The sequence below is a fragment of the Chrysemys picta genome, chromosome 22, assembly GCF_011386835.1.
Source record: "Chrysemys picta bellii isolate R12L10 chromosome 22, ASM1138683v2, whole genome shotgun sequence".
NCBI lineage: Eukaryota > Metazoa > Chordata > Testudines > Emydidae > Chrysemys > Chrysemys picta.
Genome location: NC_088812.1, coordinates 3,825,955 through 3,845,320, shown reverse-complemented (window position 1 = coordinate 3,845,320; position 19,366 = coordinate 3,825,955). Strand labels below are relative to the sequence as shown.

General features: G+C 59.6%; 2 protein-coding genes across 2 annotated transcripts; one reads left to right on the top strand and one right to left on the bottom strand.

Annotated features, from left to right (window-relative positions):
- Window positions 1-2,322: 2,322 nt before the first annotated feature.
- SWSAP1 (SWIM-type zinc finger 7 associated protein 1) lies at window positions 2,323-5,758 on the top strand. The gene is made up of 2 exons (XM_065576051.1): window positions 2,323-2,559; window positions 3,045-5,758. Exons 1-2 carry the CDS (start codon window positions 2,350-2,352, stop codon window positions 3,582-3,584), a joined length of 750 nt encoding a protein of 249 aa, XP_065432123.1. The 5' UTR covers window positions 2,323-2,349; the 3' UTR covers window positions 3,585-5,758.
- On the bottom strand, window positions 5,178-18,954 carry EPOR (erythropoietin receptor). The gene is made up of 8 exons (XM_065576047.1): window positions 18,741-18,954; window positions 10,867-10,996; window positions 10,389-10,567; window positions 9,677-9,828; window positions 8,917-9,070; window positions 8,378-8,465; window positions 7,542-7,629; window positions 5,178-7,069 (listed from the first exon to the last, which is right to left on the bottom strand). Exons 1-8 carry the CDS (start codon window positions 18,844-18,846, stop codon window positions 6,476-6,478), a joined length of 1,491 nt encoding a protein of 496 aa, XP_065432119.1. The 5' UTR covers window positions 18,847-18,954; the 3' UTR covers window positions 5,178-6,475.
- Window positions 18,955-19,366: the final 412 nt, after the last annotated feature.

The following is a 19,366-nucleotide window of genomic DNA, read 5'->3' as shown; positions in this document are numbered from 1 at the left end:
CGTGCAGGGGGGGTTGTTAAATCCATTACCCAGGGGGGAGGGTCTGTAGTTTATATCCAGCATCCCCAGGCTGACAGGTGAGTTGGGGGCAACGGAGCCTGTGTGGGGCGGGGAGATCAGGGACCCCAGTCTAAGGTCAGGGCCAATTCACCAGGATCTCCAGTAGTTGGCCTGGGAGATCACACCAGCTCCACACCCGCCTGGCACATGGGCACACACACTGCGCCTTAGCTGGTAATTAACAACCGAGCTGCCCTGAGCTGTGATCCCCGCGTAATCTCGTTAATTGGATCCTCCTTAAAATCGGCCGGGGGTGGGGGAGGAAGACTGGCTGGGGTGGGTTCCTTCTGACCCTTTGCAGCCCAGAGATCCCCCTCTGCCTCCCCCCTCCCAGCTGGTGACCCCCTCGGGCATGGGACAAGCTTCCCTTGTATCATTTCACCCCAGGCTGGGCTGCCCCTGGGATAATGCAGCCCCGGGTGCTTATCAGGTGTCCACTCGCTGGGGTGTCCCTGGATTTCCTCCCCTCCCCAATTCTACTGCAAATTAACTCCTCCCAACCTAGCTCCCCTCCCCCCTCCAGCTCTGGCCCTTCTCCCTGCTTCCCTAACAGGCGGCAGATGGCGAGAGGTTTGCAGATGCCCCACGGAGCAGGGGACAGATGGAGGCACCAGCCGGCCGAAAATGCCACCGTTTAGTAACTGCTAAATGTTTGAATTAATCCCCCTCCGAGTCCCCCATGGCTCCCGGTTGCCTTTCAGGCCCAAAGCCAGCGATCACCCAGGGGCCCCCATTCACGTTATGGTGAAATAAATTTCTCTGGCGCCTTTCTAAGGAGGCGATGGGCCAGGATTGAGGGGCATTCACAGGAGGTCGGGGTTGAGGCGCATCGCCAGAGCTGTGGGGGAAGCAGAGCTGGGATAGCAGGGGGTGCAGGTTGCGATTAAGGGCCTTAGCAGAGATGGAAGGGGTAGCAGGGCCAGGGTAGCAGAAGGGCTGCAGGTCAGGGGTGAGGAGCATTGCCACAGCTGGGTTGGGGGAGCAGCTGGGACAGGTCAGGATCAAGGGGCATTGACTGAACTGGAGGGGGGGAATCCAGGGCTGGGATAGCAGGGGGCTGTGGGTCAAGATCCAGGGGCATCGGCAGAGCTGTGTGGATAGATTTGGCAGCCAGCCTTTTGGTGGGTGCCCCAAATAAAGGGAACATTCCTCAAACCCCTCTGCTCTCCCCAGCCCCATCAGCGCTTGGGGCTCCAGCCAAAGGGTGTGTCGGTCTTATATAGCCCAGTCAGTGCAGGTGAACTCGGGTCCAGTGCTCAGGGCACGGGGTGGCGCCGGACGCCTGGGTTCTATCCCAGCTGGGAGGGAGTGGGTCCAGTGCTCAGGGTAGGGGCTGGGGCCTAGACGCCTGGGTTCTATCCCAGCTGGGACGGGGTGGGTCCAGTGCCCAGGGCAGGAGGTGGCGCCGGACGCCTGGGTTCTATCCCAGCTGGGGGGGAGGGGTCCAGTGCTCAGGGCAGGGGGTGGGGCCCGGACGCCTGGGTTCTATCCCAGCTGGGAGGGGGTGGGTCCAGTGCCCAGGGCAGGGGGTGGCGCCGGCCGCCTGGGTTCTATCCCAGCTGGGACGGGGTGGGTCCAGTGCCCAGGGTAGGGGCTGGGGCCTGGTCTCTATCCCAGCTGGGAGGGGGTGGGTCCAGTGCCCAGGGTAGGGGCTGGGGCCCGGACGCCTGGGTTCTATCCCAGCTGGGAGGGGGTGGGTCCAGTGCCCAGGGTAGGGGCTGGGGCCCGGACTCCTGGGTTCTATCCCAGCTGGGAGGGGGTGGGTCCAGTGCCCAGGGTAGGGGCTGGGGTCCGGGCGCCTGGGTTCTATCCCAGCTGGGAGGGGGTGGGTCCAGTGCCCAGGGTAGGGGCTGGGGCCCGGACGCCTGGGTTCTATCCCAGCTGGGAGGGGGTGGGTCCAGTGCCCAGGGTAGGGGCTGGGGCCCGGACTCCTGGGTTCTATCCCAGCTGGGAGGGGGTGGGTCCAGTGCCCAGGGTAGGGGCTGGGGTCCGGGCGCCTGGGTTCTATCCCAGCTGGGAGGGGGTGGGTCCACGGTTCAGGGCAGGAGGTGGGGCAGGGACGGCGCGGCTAGAGGCGGTTGCAGCCACTGATTGGCTAGGCTTCAGAGAGTGGGCGGGCCTTCCCCCCGGATTGGCTAGATCAACGAGAGTGGGCGGTCCTTATTCCGGATTGGCTGGAGGTTGGAAGGGGGCGTGACCGGAACGGAGTACGATTTCTGATTAGCTATCACCCGGGGACGAGGCGGGACATCCCTCCGGATTGGCCCGGGGCGAGTAGTGGGCGGGGCAATGTCGGCGGCGGTGCAGCGGGCGCTGGGCGCCGCTGGGCCCGGCCGGGCCCCGACCCCGGCCCTGGTGCTGGGCCCGGCCCGCTCGGGCCGCTCGGCGCTGCTGTTCCGGGCGGCGCTGGGCGGGCCCCGCGCGCTGTTCCTGGCGCCCCGCGCCCTGCAGCGGCTGCCGGGGGCCCGGCGCGGGGAGAGCGACGCGCGCGGCCTGCAGGTGATGGGCGGGGCCTGCGGCGAGGGGGCGGGGCCAATATCCTGGGCGGGGCCTGCGGGGAGGGGGCGGGGCCAAGGGTAAAAAATCTTAGCGGGTCGGAGTTCCTTTCTCCCGGGAGGGCTGAATTGGGGGAGAAGCTGGAGGCCGCAGTGCTTGATGGGAGGGAGGGAGTAGGAGGGGAGCTAAGGGGTGGGGCTTCATGGCAGGGGAGGAGCCTAAGGGCCTAGGATAAAGGGAGGGGCTTGAGGAGTGGGCGGGGCCAGATAGGGAGGGGCTTCTTGGAGGTGGTGCTGGTATAGGACAGGGCCTGGACGTGGCTGGATGTTGGGCACAGGGGGATGCTGGGCAGGGGAAGGGAGGAGATACTGGGTTGGGGCTAGCTGGGAGGCGGGGGGCTGGGCTGGGTCGAGGTTGGTCTGGTGGGGGAGGGGATCCCGGGCTGGGGCCGACCCCGTTCAATAGCTCCCTCCCCTTCCCCACCCCAGTGCATCCAGTTCCTCTACCCGCCCTCGCTGCGGGAGCTGCTGCGGCTGTTGGCCTCGCTGCACCAGAGCCTGCCTGGGCCCCCTGCCCTCCTCCTGCTGGACGGGCTGGAGCAGTACCTCGCTGGTTGCCCTGGCCCTCAGGCGGCCGCCCGGCTCTCAGCCCTGCTGGTGGACACAGCTTCATACTTCACGGGGCGCCTCGGCGCGGACCCCCAAGGATCTGCCACCTGCTGCCAGCTCATCGCCTCCATGCAGGTCTCCGGGGAAACAGAGGTGGAGGATTATCTCTGCATCCTCCAGCGCTACTTCCCAGCCCAGTGCTGGCTGTGCCCGGACTCGGCGCCAGCCCTGGGCCAGGAGGACTGTGGGGGCGACCGGACGTTCAGGGCGCGCCTGTCCCAGCCCGGTGCCGCAGACCAGGAATGGAAGCTGGGGTTCGGCCTCGATGGAGAGATGAGGGTGTCCCCGGTTCCCTGGGGGCATGCCGAGGATCTAGGGGCGGCTTCGGACACAGATAGAGCTGCCGGGGCTGAGAAATGACCCCTGGGGCTCTGGAGATGTAAATTCGTCTGTTTCCCGAGTGTGGGTTTCTGCCCTGGTTATTGGCTGATCCTTGAGCGATTTAGGGGGAAATCCGTCTCTGTACGTCCCCTCCTTGGCCTGCTTACTTTGTGAATAGAAATGAAGGAAAATTCAACAATTCAAATCTGTTTATTCCAGTACCGTCGAAGGAACAGTCGAGATCGGGCCAGGTGCTGCACAGACACAGAGCAATACGTACTCTCTACCCCGAATCGAATTTATTTTCCATGGTTTCGGCTCTCTGGGGAGGTGGGGTGACCTGACCAGTTAGCTGCGCCCAGCTCTGAGGGGGAGCCCATCTGTTCCAGTGCGTAGGATGCAGGGTTCGGAGCAGAGGAGATTGGCCTTCTGCTCCTGGCTCTGCCACTCAGTACCTGCTGTCTTACCTCGAGAAAGTCACTTCCCCCATTAGACCTCACTCCCCGTCCAGAACCAGTAATAGAATCTGACTCCAGGCCCTCCCAGATCTGGGAGTAGAACCCAGGAGTCCTGGCTCCCAGACCCTCCCTAACCCACTAGACCCCACTCCCCTCCCACATGAGTGTCCCTCACAGCTGGCTTAGTGCCATGGAGCTGAGCTGGCACAGGGCTGGGGGCGCTGGCACACGGAGGGTGGAGCCACGAATCAAGGCCCAGCAGCTCACGTGCAGGCTCCCTGCTGTCTCGGCCGCAGCCTTCAGCTCCTGCCCCCTCCCGTCTCTCCGGACGGGCTCCCTTCCCAAGTGGTTCACTCTGCCGCTGTTGGATCGGCGCCGAGAGTCAGCGCTTGGCTGGGCTCCCGCGGCCTGCCACAAGCTGAGCCGCTGCTGATAACCCCGGGGGGCCGGTTGCTGTGGAGATAATCGCTATCAGGTGGGGATGGGCGCTGAGCCGAAGGAGGGACGTGTTCTCACGCTGGTGGGGGGCTGGACCCAAGCGGAGCTACTCCGCCAATTCCGCCCCTGGCACTGTTAACACCCGGGCTGAGAGCCAGCAGCATCCAGGGCCCCGTTGCCACGGTTCCTTGCACTAGTGCTGTGCACGTGCAACACCCCAGCACGTGGGACAGGCAGCCATGCACGCTGGCTTTAACCGGTGTCGCGATGGGCTCCTCAGGCCCTGCTACAAGGTGCGGAAAACGTGGTTTATCTGTATGACGGCAGTGTCCAGGATCCCATTGTGCTAGGCGCTGTACAAACCCAGATCACAAAGCCAGTCCCTGCCCTACAGAGGTTCCAGTCTCTCCCCCGGCACAGCAAAGGGTTGCTCGGGAAGGCAGAGCCCGAAACGCGTCTGTGAGGGGGTCTGGTGGCTCTATAAAGCTACGGGTGGGATCCCAGGGAGGGGTGAGCGGTAGGGCCACTAAAGAACAGGGCTGGCCAGGAACAAACTTGGTGGATGGGGAAGGAGGTTTCTCCCCAGCAGAGAAGGCAGCAGCCCTCCTGAGGAGCAGTGAGGGGGAAGAGACTGAACTGGTTTGAAGCCGGAGCTTGGTCAGTTTCCGACAGCTGATGTAATGGGGTGTCCCGGATGCGTGGAGCCTTCCCCAGCAGAGACTAGGCAGACGCGGAGTGAAAAAACCCATCTTTATTAAAAGGCAAAGATCTATCACGCATCCAGCTACTGTGGGCTCCGAGTGGGGCCCCACCCCTGCCAGGGCACTCTGCACTGTGGGGCAGTCCCCTAGTTCTGGGGGATTCTCAACCCCCACTGGCCCTCCTCGCCAGCCCCACCTGCTCCCCTTTAACAAGCCCCTGCCCTAAGTTGGGGCCCCACCACTGCCGGGCAGGTAGGAGAAAGCCCTCAACCCCAGGCGTTTCAATGCTGGCCCCATGGGTTGGTGGTGGTGCCAGGGCGAATCAGGCCATCCGGGAGCACCCCAGGGCAGGGACAACCCCGTGGAGTTAAATACTAATAGCAGAGGGAAGATCCGAATGACAGCCCGGGTCGGTCAGTACTGTCAGCCCAGTTTTACAAATGGGGAAACTGAGGCGCAGAGGTCGGGTGGGACATGCCCAAGGTCACAAAGCAAGTCTGTGGCACAGCTGGGCTAGAACCCAGCAGTCCTGACTCCCAGCTCCCCTAGCTCTAACCACTAGGCCCCACTCTCCTCCCACAGCTGGGGCTAGAACCCAAGAGTCCAGACACCCGGCCCTCCCCCAACCTCTAGCCCCTGTCACAGCAGTAACAGATTTACAGGAGTAACGGGGCTTTTTGAGCTTCCCCCCTATACACATAAGTACAAAAAGAAAAGGGGCAGGAAGTCCGTGTCACTGGGCACGAAGCAGGATTGCAGGACTCCCAGCATCCCTTGCAGCCGAGCCAGGCTTGGGGGGTCGCAGAGTGGGTGGGCTCCCCTTGGTGGCACAGGGGCTGCAGCTTCCACCCAGCTCGTGTTTCGAATCCAAGCCAGCTCTGGTGTGGGAGGAATTGGCAGTCACGTTCCCTGCTGGCAGGTTGGTCCTTGACCATCTGCTCCGCGGATGTGACCGCCGGCACCGGCCGCGTTGCCCGTGGCCCATCCGGCCCAGTGGGAGTTTCCGGCCTGGCAGTTCGGATCCACCTGGGGCAGTTCGGATCCACCTCCATTGGCTTCCACCACAGCCTTGCAAGCCCCAGGCAAGAGGGAGCTGGTGCTGGGGTCATATATCCATCCTCTGTGTCCCGCTGGGATGGGGTGTCCTTTACGTCATGCCAGGACGGGGTCCCCTCAACGTCCTGCTGGGATGGGGGGTCTCCTTTATATCATCCCCGGTCCCCTCAACGTCCTGCTGGGACGGGGTCTTTTCTTTGTCCTGCCGGGACGTCCGGCAGACGTGGGGTTCCATCTCTGTTCTCCAGGCCCAGAGTCCTGTGCCCGTCCGCCGGCACTATGAGCACACCACGTAGCTGGCTGGGAAGGGCTGGGCCTGGCACTCCTCCTGGCACAGGTTGGTGTAGAGGTTGGGCCGGTTGGTGCTGGTGCCCAGGGGGCTGTAGTCAGCGGAGATCCCGGAGTCGGACACCAGCAGGTAGCTGTATTTAAGCGGGCGCTGGTGCCCACAGGGTGCCAGCAGCTCCGAACTGGGGTCGAAGACGGTGTACTCGAAGCTGGAGGAGGACGAGACCCGCTCCTCTGGGACGGGCTCCGGTGTCGCCCCCGGGGAGCCCAGCTCCTGCCCCATGGCAGGGGGCGCTTCAGAGCTCGCACTGCTCCGGGCATCCGGCAGGAGCAGAGAGTCCTTGCCCAGGCTGCATGGTATCAGCTGTTCATCCAGCACCAGGTAGTCATCCTGGGGCTCCGCGGGCGGCTCAGGGCGGGCGGGCGGGACCGAGCCCTGGGCTTTGGGGGGCAGAGGGGGCACCGGCCCCTCCACCTTGGATTCGCGGCCCTCGGACAGCACTTCCAGCATGGTGGGCTGCTCCTCCAAATAACCAGGGTTCGCGCTCCACCACAGGTAGGCATTTCTTTGTCCCAGCCAGAGCTGCGAAAGCAACAGGGCCTGGATCACCAGAGAGGCGGGGTGGGGAGGGGGGCACCTACTGAGCCAAGCCTGGGGGTCTGAGCCCCCTCTCTGCATCCCTGGACTCTCCGGTTCTGCCTGTCCCCCACCAGCTCCTGCCAGCCCCTTTGTTTTAAACCAAGGGTTTATGTAGGGCCTACCACAACAATGCCTAGCATTTGGCAGCATGAAAACCAGCCCCAGGCTCACTCTCCACCTTGGCCCTCCTCTGGCGGCTCCCCCATCTCTAAGCATCTCCCCCTCCCGGACAATCACCCTGGTCCCCCAGCCCAGCGTATCCCCCCAGCATCAGACCCCCATATCCCCAGCACAGATGCCCCCGGGGCAGGGTGGTGACCCCCAGCAGGCCCTGCTGGCCAGACCCCTCCATGCGTCGATGGGCTGCAGCCCCCTGCAGTGCCCCTGGAGCCCCGGCCAGGGCAGGATCTGGTACCTGGAAGTTCCCCTTGTAGAGGGTGAAAAGCCCCTCGAATTTGTGCTCCGGGCTGGGAATCACCGGCCACAGCTTTTTCTTCAAAAACCTAGAGGGGGGGCAGTGGTGAACAGGAGACAAGTCCCGGCGTGAACTCCCCCCCCCCCCCCCGCCGCATGGAAATGTGTGTGCACCCACCCTGCAAACGCTCGTGGGCCATTGGCTGCAGGGGGCTCGGGAGATACGGCCCCCAGCACCACCCACATGCCTCGCGCATCCCCTCAGACAACCTCCAAGCATCTGCACACCCGTGACAACACACATGTGCATGCTACCACACACAAGGACATGCACGCCTAGGGACACCCCCAGTTTGGCAGGCGTGTGCACACGCATAAGGCTGGGGTTGGATCTCTCCCCGCACAAGCGCCTTGAAGCCTTAGCCTGGAGGGGCCCCGGGGGTGGGGGAGGGGCTGTCCCGGTGGGCACGGGCGCGGTGGGCGGGACCCAGGGGGCGGGGGACGGGCTGTTCTGGTGGGCACGGGCGCGGCGGGCAGGGAGCCGGGGATGGGCTGTCCCGGTGGGCACGGGCGGGGTGGGTGGGACCCAGGGAGCCGGGGATGGGCTGTCCCGGTGGGCACGGGCACGGTGGGCGGGACCCAGGGGGCAGGGGACGGGCTGTTCTGGTGGGCATGGGCGCGGCGGGCAGGGAGCCGGGGATGGGCTGTCCCGGTGGGCACGGGCGCGGCGGGCAGGACCCAGGGGGCGGGGGATGGGCTGTTCTGGTGGGCACGGGCGCGGCGGGCAGGGAGCCGGGGATGGGCTGTCCCGGTGGGAACGGGTGCGGCGGGCGGTACCTGCGGTGGGTGAGCAGGGCAAAGAGGGCCAGGAGCACCACGATGAGCAACAGGATGAGAGACAGTGACAGGATCAGGGGGTCCAGATCTGCAAGGTGGGGAGGCAGGGTCAGCCCAGGCAGCGGGCACGAGAGGCCCCAGGGATGGCACCAGCTGCCTCCAGTGGGATCATAGCAAAGGGCCAAGGATTGGCCCCCCCAGACCAGCCCACGGCCCCTCCACCCCCATCCCCCCGCTATCCCCTGCCAGCCCACGGCCCCTCCACCCCCATCCCCCCGCTATCCCCCGCCAGCCCACAGCCCTTCCCCCTCCATCCCCCCGCTATCCCCAGACTAGCCCACGGCTCCTCCACCCCCATCCCCCCGCTATCCCCAGACTAGCCCACGGCTCCTCCACCCCCATCCCCCCGCTATCCCCCGCCAGCCCACGGCCCCTCCCCCCATCCCCCCGCTATCCCCCGCCAGCCCACGGCCCCTCCCCCCCATGCCCCCGCTATCCCCCGCCCCCCAACACGGGAGGGGCAGCGGGGGGGGTCTCACCGCGGGGCGTCACCACGGTGACCGGCGCCGACCAGGCGCTCCAGTAGCCGCTGTAGCTGACGCCGTCGGGCTTGACGCGCACGGCCAGGGCGTAGCGGGTCCGGCCCCGCAGGTTGAGGATGAGACACTCGGTGCGGCCGTCGGGGATGTTGACCTGCAGCGGGCGGGAGGGCGGGGTGAGGGGCGGGCGGGGTGAGGGGCACCGGGCGGGGGAGGGCGGGGTGAGAGGCGCCGGGCGGGGTGAGGGGCGCCGGGGGGGCGGGCGGGGTGAGGGGCGCCGGGCGGGGGCGGGCGGGGTGAGGGGCGCCGGGCGAGGGCAGGCGGGGTGAGGGGCGCCGGGCGGGGGCAGGCGGGGTGAGGGGCGCCGGGCAGGGGAGGGCAGGGTGAGGGGCGCCGGGCGGGGGCAGGCGGGGTGAGGGGCACCGGGCGGGGGAGGGCGAGGTGAGGGGCGCCGGGCGGGGGCGGGCGGGGTGAGGGGCGCCGGGCGGGGGAGGGCAGGGGGAGGGGCGCCGGGCGGGGGAGGGCGGGGTGAGGGGCGCCGGGCGGGGGCAGGCGGGGTGAGGGGCGCCGGGCGGGGGAGGGCAGGGGGAGGGGCGCCGGGTGGGGGAGGGCAGGGTGAGGGGCGCCGGGCGGGCAGGGTGAGGGGCGCCGGGCGGGGGAGGGCGGGGTGAGGGGCGCCGGGGGGGGCGGGCGGGGTGAGGGGCGCCGGGCGGGCGGGGTGAGGGGCGCCGGGGGAGGGCGGGGGATAAGGGGCACTCACCGTCTGGCGCTCGGCGCCCTCGGGGGCGAAGGCCACCTCGTAGCGCAGGCTGCTCTCCAGGTAGCGCAGGCCGGGCGGCTGCCAGCTCACCGCCAGCTGCCCCGGGCTCTCGGTCGTGCGCGCCGTCAGGTTGGATGGAGGCTCCAGGAGAACTGTGGGGCGAGGGCGGGAGACGTGAGCCGGTGGGTCCGGGGGGGGCTGGGAATGGGGCTCGAGGCCTTTCCCCTCTAGGGGGCGCCAGCTCCCACCTGGCCCAGGTCGGCTGGGTCGGGGGGTGGGGAGTGAGGCTAGGCACGGGCTCCTGTCCGGCCCCATGGCAGGGACTGGCTCAGGGGGGCAGGGAATGGGTCATTGGGCCTTTCCCCTCTGTGGGGCGCTGGCTCCTGTCCGGCCCCATGGCAGGGACTGGCTGGGGGGGGCAGGGAATGGGTCATTGGGCCTTTCCCCTCTAGGTGGTGCTGGCTCCTATCTGGCCCCATGGCAGGGGCTGGCTGGCTCAGGGGGGCAGGGAATGGGGCTCGAGGCCTTTCCCCTCTAGAGGGCACTGGCTCCAATCCAGCCTGGGGCAGGAGACCAGCTGGCTCACGGGGTGGTGAGTGGGGCATGGGGCCTTTCCCCTCTGGGGGGCGCCGGCTCTGCTCTGCCCCGGGGCAGGAGGACGGGCTGGCTCAGGGGGACGTGGGGCCTTTCCCCTCCCGGCTCTCACACCTACCCACTTGGTTGATCATGATGGTGCGGGCGTGGATAACGTTGCTGCTGTTGCCGGCGTATGCGCCGACGCGCAGGGGGGTGAAGGACGGGGTGTCCTGGGGCGGGAAGACGCAGCTGAAGCGGGTGCTGTTCCAGGGCGTCCGGGCCACGCTCACGTTGCAGCGCTGTGGGGCGTCCCCCCTGTCGGAGTCGGGGAGAGAGGGGGGCGGGGGGTCAGCAGCAGCAGAACCCGGGGGGAGGGGAGGCCTGGGGAGGGGGTCTCAGCCTAGGGGGCATGCTTGGTGGGGCCGACGTGGGGGGCCCAGCCTGAGGGTGCAGAGGGAGGGGGCAAGGGCGCAGGCTATGGGGTGAGACTTGGGGGCACAGAGGTGGGCATGGGGGGGACGGGAGGCATCATGGTGTCATTGACATTCCAAGACCTGCCCCCTCCCCCCCTCAGCTCCCCGCAGAGGGGCCCCCGGTGGGGGAGGGGGACTCACTCCACGACGTAGAAGAAGCCGTATTCCGTGGCGCTCGGGGGGCTGCTGCTCTCCCAGAAGCAGGTCAGGTCCTCCAGGCAGCGCGTGAAACATTTGGGGTCCAGGGGCTCCTCACCCAGAAGCAGGGCAGCTGGGGGCACAGGGAGGGCCCAGTTAGCAGCCACCTCTCCCCCCGCCGTCCACACAGACCAATAACTGAGTCATCGAGCGATCTCCCCGATCCTGCGCCCCCAAAGCCCAGCCAGTGAAGAACGCCGCTACCCTGCGCCCCAGTAACATCCTGCTGCTGGGGGTTCCGAGGGTTAACAGCCCCTTGCCCTGAACCCCCCGGGGAGGTGGCTCCAAAAGAGACCTTCCCAGACAGGTACAAGAACAACCCCAACCCCCAGCAGGCAACAGGCCCCAACTGCCGCTGAGAGTGAGGGGTGCCCTCTGGAGCCAGCCGGCCCTGCCCGAGGGGGTCCTGGAGGCAGACCTCAGCTCCCTGGGTCTGCCCCAGTGCAGGCGGACACCTCGTGAACGGCGCAGGGCACGTGTAGAAAATAACAACACAGTTCCTCACTACACTGTTTTACTGTGTCCGTGCAGCGCCCGGCACAGCTGGGCCTTTGGGCTCTACCATAATCCAGACAATACAGATTATTATTTCATGCTTCGTTTATTAGACCAGTGCCTGTTCCAGGCATTTCACGGGGATTCAGCCATGTGCAGACACAGAATTCTCCTTAGTCTCTGCCTAGATAGAGGGGGTGTATGGGGATAGATAGATGGATGGATGGATGGATGGATGGATGGGGTATATGGTGATAGATAGATAGATGGGGTGTGTGGGGATAGATAGATAGATAGATAGATAGATAGATAGATAGATAGATAGATAGATAGATAGATAGATAGATAGATGGGGTGGATGGGGATAGATGGATGGATGGATGGGGTATATGGGGATGGATAGATAGATAGATAGATGGGGTGTATGGGGATAGATAGATGGGGTGTATGGGGATAGATAGATAGATAGATAGAGGGGGTGGATGGGGATAGATGGATGGATGGATGGGGTATATGGGGATGGATAGATAGATAGAGGGGGTGGATGGGGATAGATAGATAGAGGGGGTGGATGGGGATAGATAGATAGGATGTGTGGGGACAGATAGATAGATGGGGTGGATGGAGATAGGTAGATAGATGAATGGATGGATGGGGTATATGGGGATAGATAGATAGATAGATAGATAGAGGGGGTGGATGGGGATAGATAGATAGATAGATGGGGTGGATGGGGATAGATGGATGGATGGATGGGGTATATGGGGATAGATAGATAGATAGATAGATAGATAGATAGATAGATAGATAGATAGATAGATAGATAGAGGGGGTGGATGGGGATAGATAGATAGATAGATAGATAGATAGATAGATAGATAGATAGATAGATAGATAGATGGGGTGTATGGGGATAGGTAGATAGGTAGATAGATGGGGTGGATGGGGATAGATGAATGGATGGATGGGGTATATGGGGATGGATAGATAGATAGAGGGGGTGGATGGGGATAGATAGATAGAGGGGGTGGATGGGGATAGATAGATAGGATGTGTGGGGACAGATAGATAGATGGGGTGGATGGGGATAGATGAATGGATGGATGGGGTGGATGGGGATAGATAGATGGATGAATGGATGGATGGGGTATATGGGGATAGATAGATGGATGGGGTGGATGGGGATAGATAGATAGATGGATGGGGATAGATAGATAGATGAATGGATGGATGGGGTATATGGGGATAGATAGATGGATGGATGGATGGAGTATATGGGGATAGATAGATGGATGGAGTGGATGGGGATAGATTATATTAGATTGTAGAAAACAATATATTCTGTATAACCCTGTTTTAGGAGCAAAATTCAACTTAACCGTGACTACAGAGGCGCAAGCAGCATCTCCTATATTAAGAGAAGACGTGGTTTTAACAGAATGTCTGTACAGCAGAGAAATAAACTATCAGAGAAACACAGAAATGTGGGGCTGGAAGGGACCTCGGGAGCTCCTCAGGTCCAGGCCCCTGCGCTGAGGAGGGAGCAAATCAACCTCGACCATCCCTGACAGGGGCTTGTCCAACCTGTTCTTAAAAACCTCGTGTCCTGTCAGGGATCCCACAACCGCCCTTGGACGCCTGGTCCAGAGATTAACTCCCCTTAGAGTTAGTTAGAAAGTTTTCCCCTAATATCTACCCTACATCTCCCTCGCTGCAGATGAAGCCCAGTACTTCCTGTCCTGCCCTCGGGGGACATGGAGAACAATTGATCCCCGTCCCCCCGTAACAGCCCTTAAGACATTTGAAGGCTGTTCTCACCTCCCCCCCATCCCCGAGTCGTCTTTTCTCAGGACTAAACATGCCCAGATTTTAATCTTCTCTCGCAGGTCTGGTTTTCTAAACCTTTGATCATTTCTGTGGCTCTCCTCTGGCCTCTCTCCAATTTGTCCACATCTTTCTTAAAGCGCAGCACCCAGAACTGGACAGAGGCCTCACCAGTGCCGAGCAGAATGGGACAATCCCCACCCATGTCTCACATATGACGTTCCTGCTAATACACCCCGGAATATTAGCTGGTTTCACAACTGCATCACGTCGCTGGCTCATTCACTTTGTGACTCACTCTAACCCCCAGCTCCTCTTCCTGACACTAGACGTTTGATTTTTCCTTCCTGAGTGAAGCACTTTGCACTTGTACTGAATTTCCTCTTGTTGATTTCACGCCAATTTTCCAATTTGTCCGGCCTGTTTTGACTTCGAATCCTGCCCTCCAAAGTGCTTGCAACCCCTCCCAGCTTGGTGTCAGCCACAAACGTATCAGCACACTCTCCGCTCCGTTATCCAAGTCACTAATACAAATATTGAACGGTACTGGACCCAGGACCGACCCCTGCGGGACCCCAGCAGACACACCCTCCCAGTTTGACAGCCACCCATTGAAAACTATTCTCGGAGAACAATTCTCAGCCAGTTGCGCCCCCACCGTCTAGTAATGACATCTAGCTGCATTTCCTTAGTTTGCTTATGAGACTGTCACATGGGACTGCATCAAAAGATTTTCTGAAATCAAGATATTTCCTGTCTACAGCTCACTGGGCCAGTAACCCTGTCGAAGAAGGAAATTAGGTTGGTTTGGCATGATTTGTTCTTGACAACTCCATGCTGGCGAGTCCTTATTATCCTCTAGGGGCTTACCAATTGTTTAATCATTGGTTCCAGTATCTTTCCAGGTACAGAAGTCAGGCTGACTGCCCTATAATTCTCTTTGTTCCCCTTTTAAAAGATAGATACTACGTTTGCCCCTGTCCAGTCCTCTGGGACCTCACCCGTCTTCCATGAGTTCTCGAAGATCATCGCTAACCGTTCCGAGATTGCTTAAGTAACCCAGGATGAGTTTCATCAGACCCCGCCAACTTGAATGCATGCAACTTATTTAAATATGCTTGAACCGGATCATTTCCTATTTTTGGCTTGCCGTCCTTCCCCCTGGTTAATATTCATTGTGTTAAGTACCTGGGCACCGTTAGCCATTTTAATGACAGTCTGTTGCAAAATAGGCATGTTACACTTCAGCCTTCTTGATGTCATCAGTTATTAGCTCTCCTTCCCCACTAAGCAGAGGACCTCCACTTGCCTTTGCCTTTCTCTTGCTCCTAATGGATTTAAAAAACATCTTCTTGCTTTATAGGGCCCTTGCAGGGGTAACTCATTAGCCTGTCTGATTTTGTCCCTACATCTTGCGCTGTTCTTTTGTTCTCCTCCTGAACACTTTGTGAAGGTTTCCACTTTTTGTAGGATTCCTTTTTGATTTTCAGGTCATTAAAGAGCTCCTGAAGGAGCCCCGTTGGCCTCTTGCTGTTCTCCTGATCTCTCCTTTGCACTGGGATACTTCACAGTTGTGCCTTTGATAGTGTCTCCTTGAGAAACCGCCAGCCCTCCTCAACTCCTTTCTCCCACAGATTTTCTTCCCACGGGACCTCAGCTGCCAGTTCTCGGAGTTTGTCAGCGTCTGCTTTTTTTGATGTCCATTGTCGTGTTCCTGCTGCTCTCACTCCTTCCTTTCCCCCGAAACATGGAATCTATCCCGTCACAATCACTTCCACCAAAAAAAGAGGAGACCAAGGGGGGATATGATAGAGGTCTATAAAATCATGAGTGGTGTGGAGAAAGTGAATAAGGAAAAGTTATTTACTTGTTCCCATAATATAAGAACTAGGGGCCACTAAATGAAATGAATGGGCAGCAGGTTTAAAACAAATAGGAGGAAGTTCTTCTTCACACAGCGCACAGTCAACCTGTGGAACTCCTTGCCTGAGGAGGTTGTGAAGGCTAGGACTATAACAGGGTTTAAAAGAGAACTGGATAAAGTCATGGAGGTTAAGTCCATTAATGGCTGTTAGCCAGGATGAGTAAGGAATGGTGGGCAGGTCTTCACTACAGGGGGGGTCGATTTAATATACGCAAATTCAGCTACGCGAATAGCGTAGCTGAATTCGACCTATCGGAGCCGACTTACCCCGCTGTGAGGACGGCGGCAAAATCGACCTCCGCGGCTCCCCGTCGACGGCGCTTACTCCCACCTCCGCTGGTGGAGTAAGAGCGTCGATTCGGGGATCGATTGTCGCGTCCCAACGAGACGCGATAATTCGATCCCCGAGAGATCGATTTCTACCCGCTGATTCAGGAGGGTAGTGTAGACCTAGCCGGTGTCCCTAGCCTCTGTCTGTCAGATGGTGGAGATGGATGGCAGGAGAGAGATCACTTGATCATTACCAGTTAGGTTCACTCCCTCTGGGCACCTGGCATTGGCCACTGTCGGCAGACGGGATACTGGGCTGGATGGCCCTTTGGTCTGACCCCGTATGGCCATTCTTACGTTCACCCAAATCGCCTTCCAACTTCAGATTTGCAACCAATTCCTCCCCACTGATCAGAATCAATCAAAACTGCCTGTCCCCCGGTTACTTCCTCCGCTGGCTGGAACAAACGGCATATTCCGGCACCATACTGGAAATCTTGCCATATTCCTTTCCCAACCGATGTCTGGGGAGGTGCAGCCCCACCCCCCGCTTACTCCCAGAGCTTGTGTTTTGGATTCTTCTGTTATTTGTTCTAGAAATGCCTCCTCCACCTCCTCTTCCTGATCTAGGGGTAACCCCCCCAACCGTGATGTCACCCCTCTTCCCCCCCCCCTTTTATCTTTCAGTTGCTCTGCCTTCCCGCCTCCTTCTAGGCCAAGACTGTGCAAAACAACCTGGTATGCGACACATGATAAGGAAGTTTCAGACTCTGTACACGCTTAGATGTACTACGTAAAATACAGTTTGGAAAACATTCCAAGAGGCTGGATATTAAACAAACCCGTAGTATACAGATATACCCACGCTTAGCTATAGACACCCGTTTTCTTTATAGATACACAATCGCACAAATAGATGTGAGATGTGTGTGTATCATATATGTGTACATATATAGAGATTTGTGTGTGTGTATATATGTACACAAGATGCACATATTTCTGCACACATTTTACACACATACACATATATGCAAAGAGGCATATACTCACAGCTTTTACATAGACACACAAATTATACACACACTTCTCTATCTGTACGTAGGTCACGCCTAGCTGTCGATACAGGGCACCTTCTTACCATGCATATGTCCCAAAACCTATTTCACGGAACATGCGCCCCCCTGTCCATATAAAGATACGCAGCGACCTCATTAGCTACACACGGCATCTTTTTACCCTATACGTTTCTCCAAATATATTTCACATAACACACACGCTTGTGCAACCGCCCACCAGGCTTATCTGTGCCCGGGCTTGGGAGGAGAAGATTTGTATCAGTAAATGTTGATTTCACCACATACATGCACAAACTGATAAAAAGTGTTTCCGCCGCTCATCAGTCAAATGTACAGAGCGGCAGGGCACTGCCTGAGAAGGCAGTCGTTTGATTTAAAGGCCGTTTCCTTTGTGAATTTCGATACGCGACATTGACAATTTGGGTTGTACCGGTTAGAAAGCTTGAACTTTTTGAATCTGAACGTCTAGTGCCAGAAAATAATTGTCGTCGGCACCCCCCGTGGTCTGAAAAAAGCCCCCAGTTTTGTGCACCTGTGAAGATGTGGCTCAATGCAAATCTAATTTTTAAAAAAGGCTTACGAACAAACACTGATATTATCCGTCCAAATGACCCAAAATAAACATCGAATTCGGCCAAGTCTAGTTCTGCCGCACGTGTAGGAGGTCACCAGTCATTCCTTCTGCTTCTATGTAACGTTACATAGAAGCAGAAGGCAGCCCTGTTAGGCCGGGCTATGAAACGAACCTAGATCCGCGCACGGGCCAGCGCATCAGCGATAAACTCTGCCGGAGAGGTGGGCTGCTAGGGGGCTTTCCCCCAACTGCAGCCTCCTCCTGGAGATGCTCCGATCGCTGGCGGTTAGGGCCATGTCGGCATTTGGATGGAGGGATGGGTGTGTGTGGAGATAGATAGATAGATTAGATGGGGTGTGTGGCGTTAGATAGATAGATAGATAGATAGATAGATAGATAGATAGATAGATAGATAGATAGATAGATAGATAGATAGATAGATAGATAGATGATGGGGTGTATGGGGATAGATAGATAGATAGATAGATAGATAGATAGATAGATAGATAGATAGATAGATAGAGGGGGTGGATGGGGATAGATAGATAGATAGATAGATAGATAGATAGATAGATAGATAGATAGATAGATAGATGATGGGGTATATGGGGATAGATCAGGGGTCGGCAACCTTTCAGAAGTGGTGTGTCGAGTCTTCGGTTATTCACTCCAATTTAAGGTTTCCCGTGCCAGTTATACATTTTAACGTTTTTAGAAGGTCTCCTTCTACAAGTCTATAATATATTAACTAAGCTATTGTTGTATGTAAAGTAAATAAGGTTTTTAAAATGTTTAAGAAGCTTCATTTAAAATTAAATTAAAATGCAGAGCCCCCCCGGACCGGTGGCCAGTATCCGGGCAGTGTGAGTGCTACCGAAAATCAGCTCGTGTGGCGCCTTCGGCACGCGTGCCATAGGTTGCCTACCCCTGGGATGGATAGATAGATAGATGGGGTGTGTGGGGATGAATAGATGGATAGATAGAGGAGGTGGATGGGGACAGATAGATAGATAGATAGACAGATAGATAGATAGATAGAGGGGGATGGGTCAGCTCTGCTGTACTCTCGGTAGGACAGATGTGTCTGAGGACGGAGAGCCGGCTGGAGGGATACGTGTGTCTGGGGATTGATCGAGCCGCCCCACACACTGGGCTAAGACACCAGAGCATGTTTCACAGCCACATTCACTAGAGCCGGGTACACACATGCGCACGCACACACCCAGCATGCACTCAGCACAAACGCCTGCAAGCACACCCTGCACACTCACGCACGTGCAAGCACACCCGCACACACCCCCACATGAACACACACATGAACACACACACGCGAACACATACACTCACACGAACACTCACGCAAACACACACACGTGAACACACACTCACGTGAACACACACGTGAACACACACACACTCACACGAACACTCACACGTGAACACACACACATGTGAACACACACGTGAACACACACACATGTGAACACACACACGTGAACACACACACACACTAGCTGTCAGGCTGTAACAGCAGAGGCCGGAAATCGGTTTCCTGTTATGAAACACTCCTGCGGTGCCCCTGCCTGGCCCCCGGGCCCGCTCACCCGCCCCCAGCCCACAGGGCACTGCCAGCCCCCAGGGCTCACGCTGGTACCTTGGATGTTGAAGCCATTGTCAGGGCCGGCTCCCTCCTGCGTGGTGCAGGTGGCCCAGGCCAGCAGGGTGCAGAGGGCAGCGATGTGGCTCCGCGGAGGGTCCATGGCTCGGGGCAGGGAGGACCGGAGCGATGAGAAGTCTGGCCTGGCAGGGCTCTCTGGCTGCAGGTTGTGGTTGCGCTCCGCGGGGCGGGCAGGCTGGGAGGGGACAGATAAGGGCTGGGCTGGGGCTGCTGCAAGGAGAGGCTGAGGAGCAGGGCAGGGAATTGGAGAGGAGCCAGGAGCGGTAGAGACGCCCCCATGTCTCCACCAATGCCCCCTCCGGTGCCTTGGGGAGCGGATCACTGCCCCGTGGGATCCGGGGGGGGGCGGATCACTGCCTGCTCCGGTGCCTTGGGGAGCGGATCACTGCCCCGTGGGATGCAGGGGGGAGCGGATCACTGCCCCCTCCGGTGCCTTGGGGAGCAGATCACTGCCCCGTGGGATCCAGGGGGGAGCGGATCACTGCCCCGTGGGATCCTGGGGGGAGCGGATCACTGCCCCATGGGATCCAGGGGGAGCGGATCACTGCCCCCTCCGGTGCCTTGGGGAGTGGATCACTGCCCCGTGGGATCCAGGGGGGAGC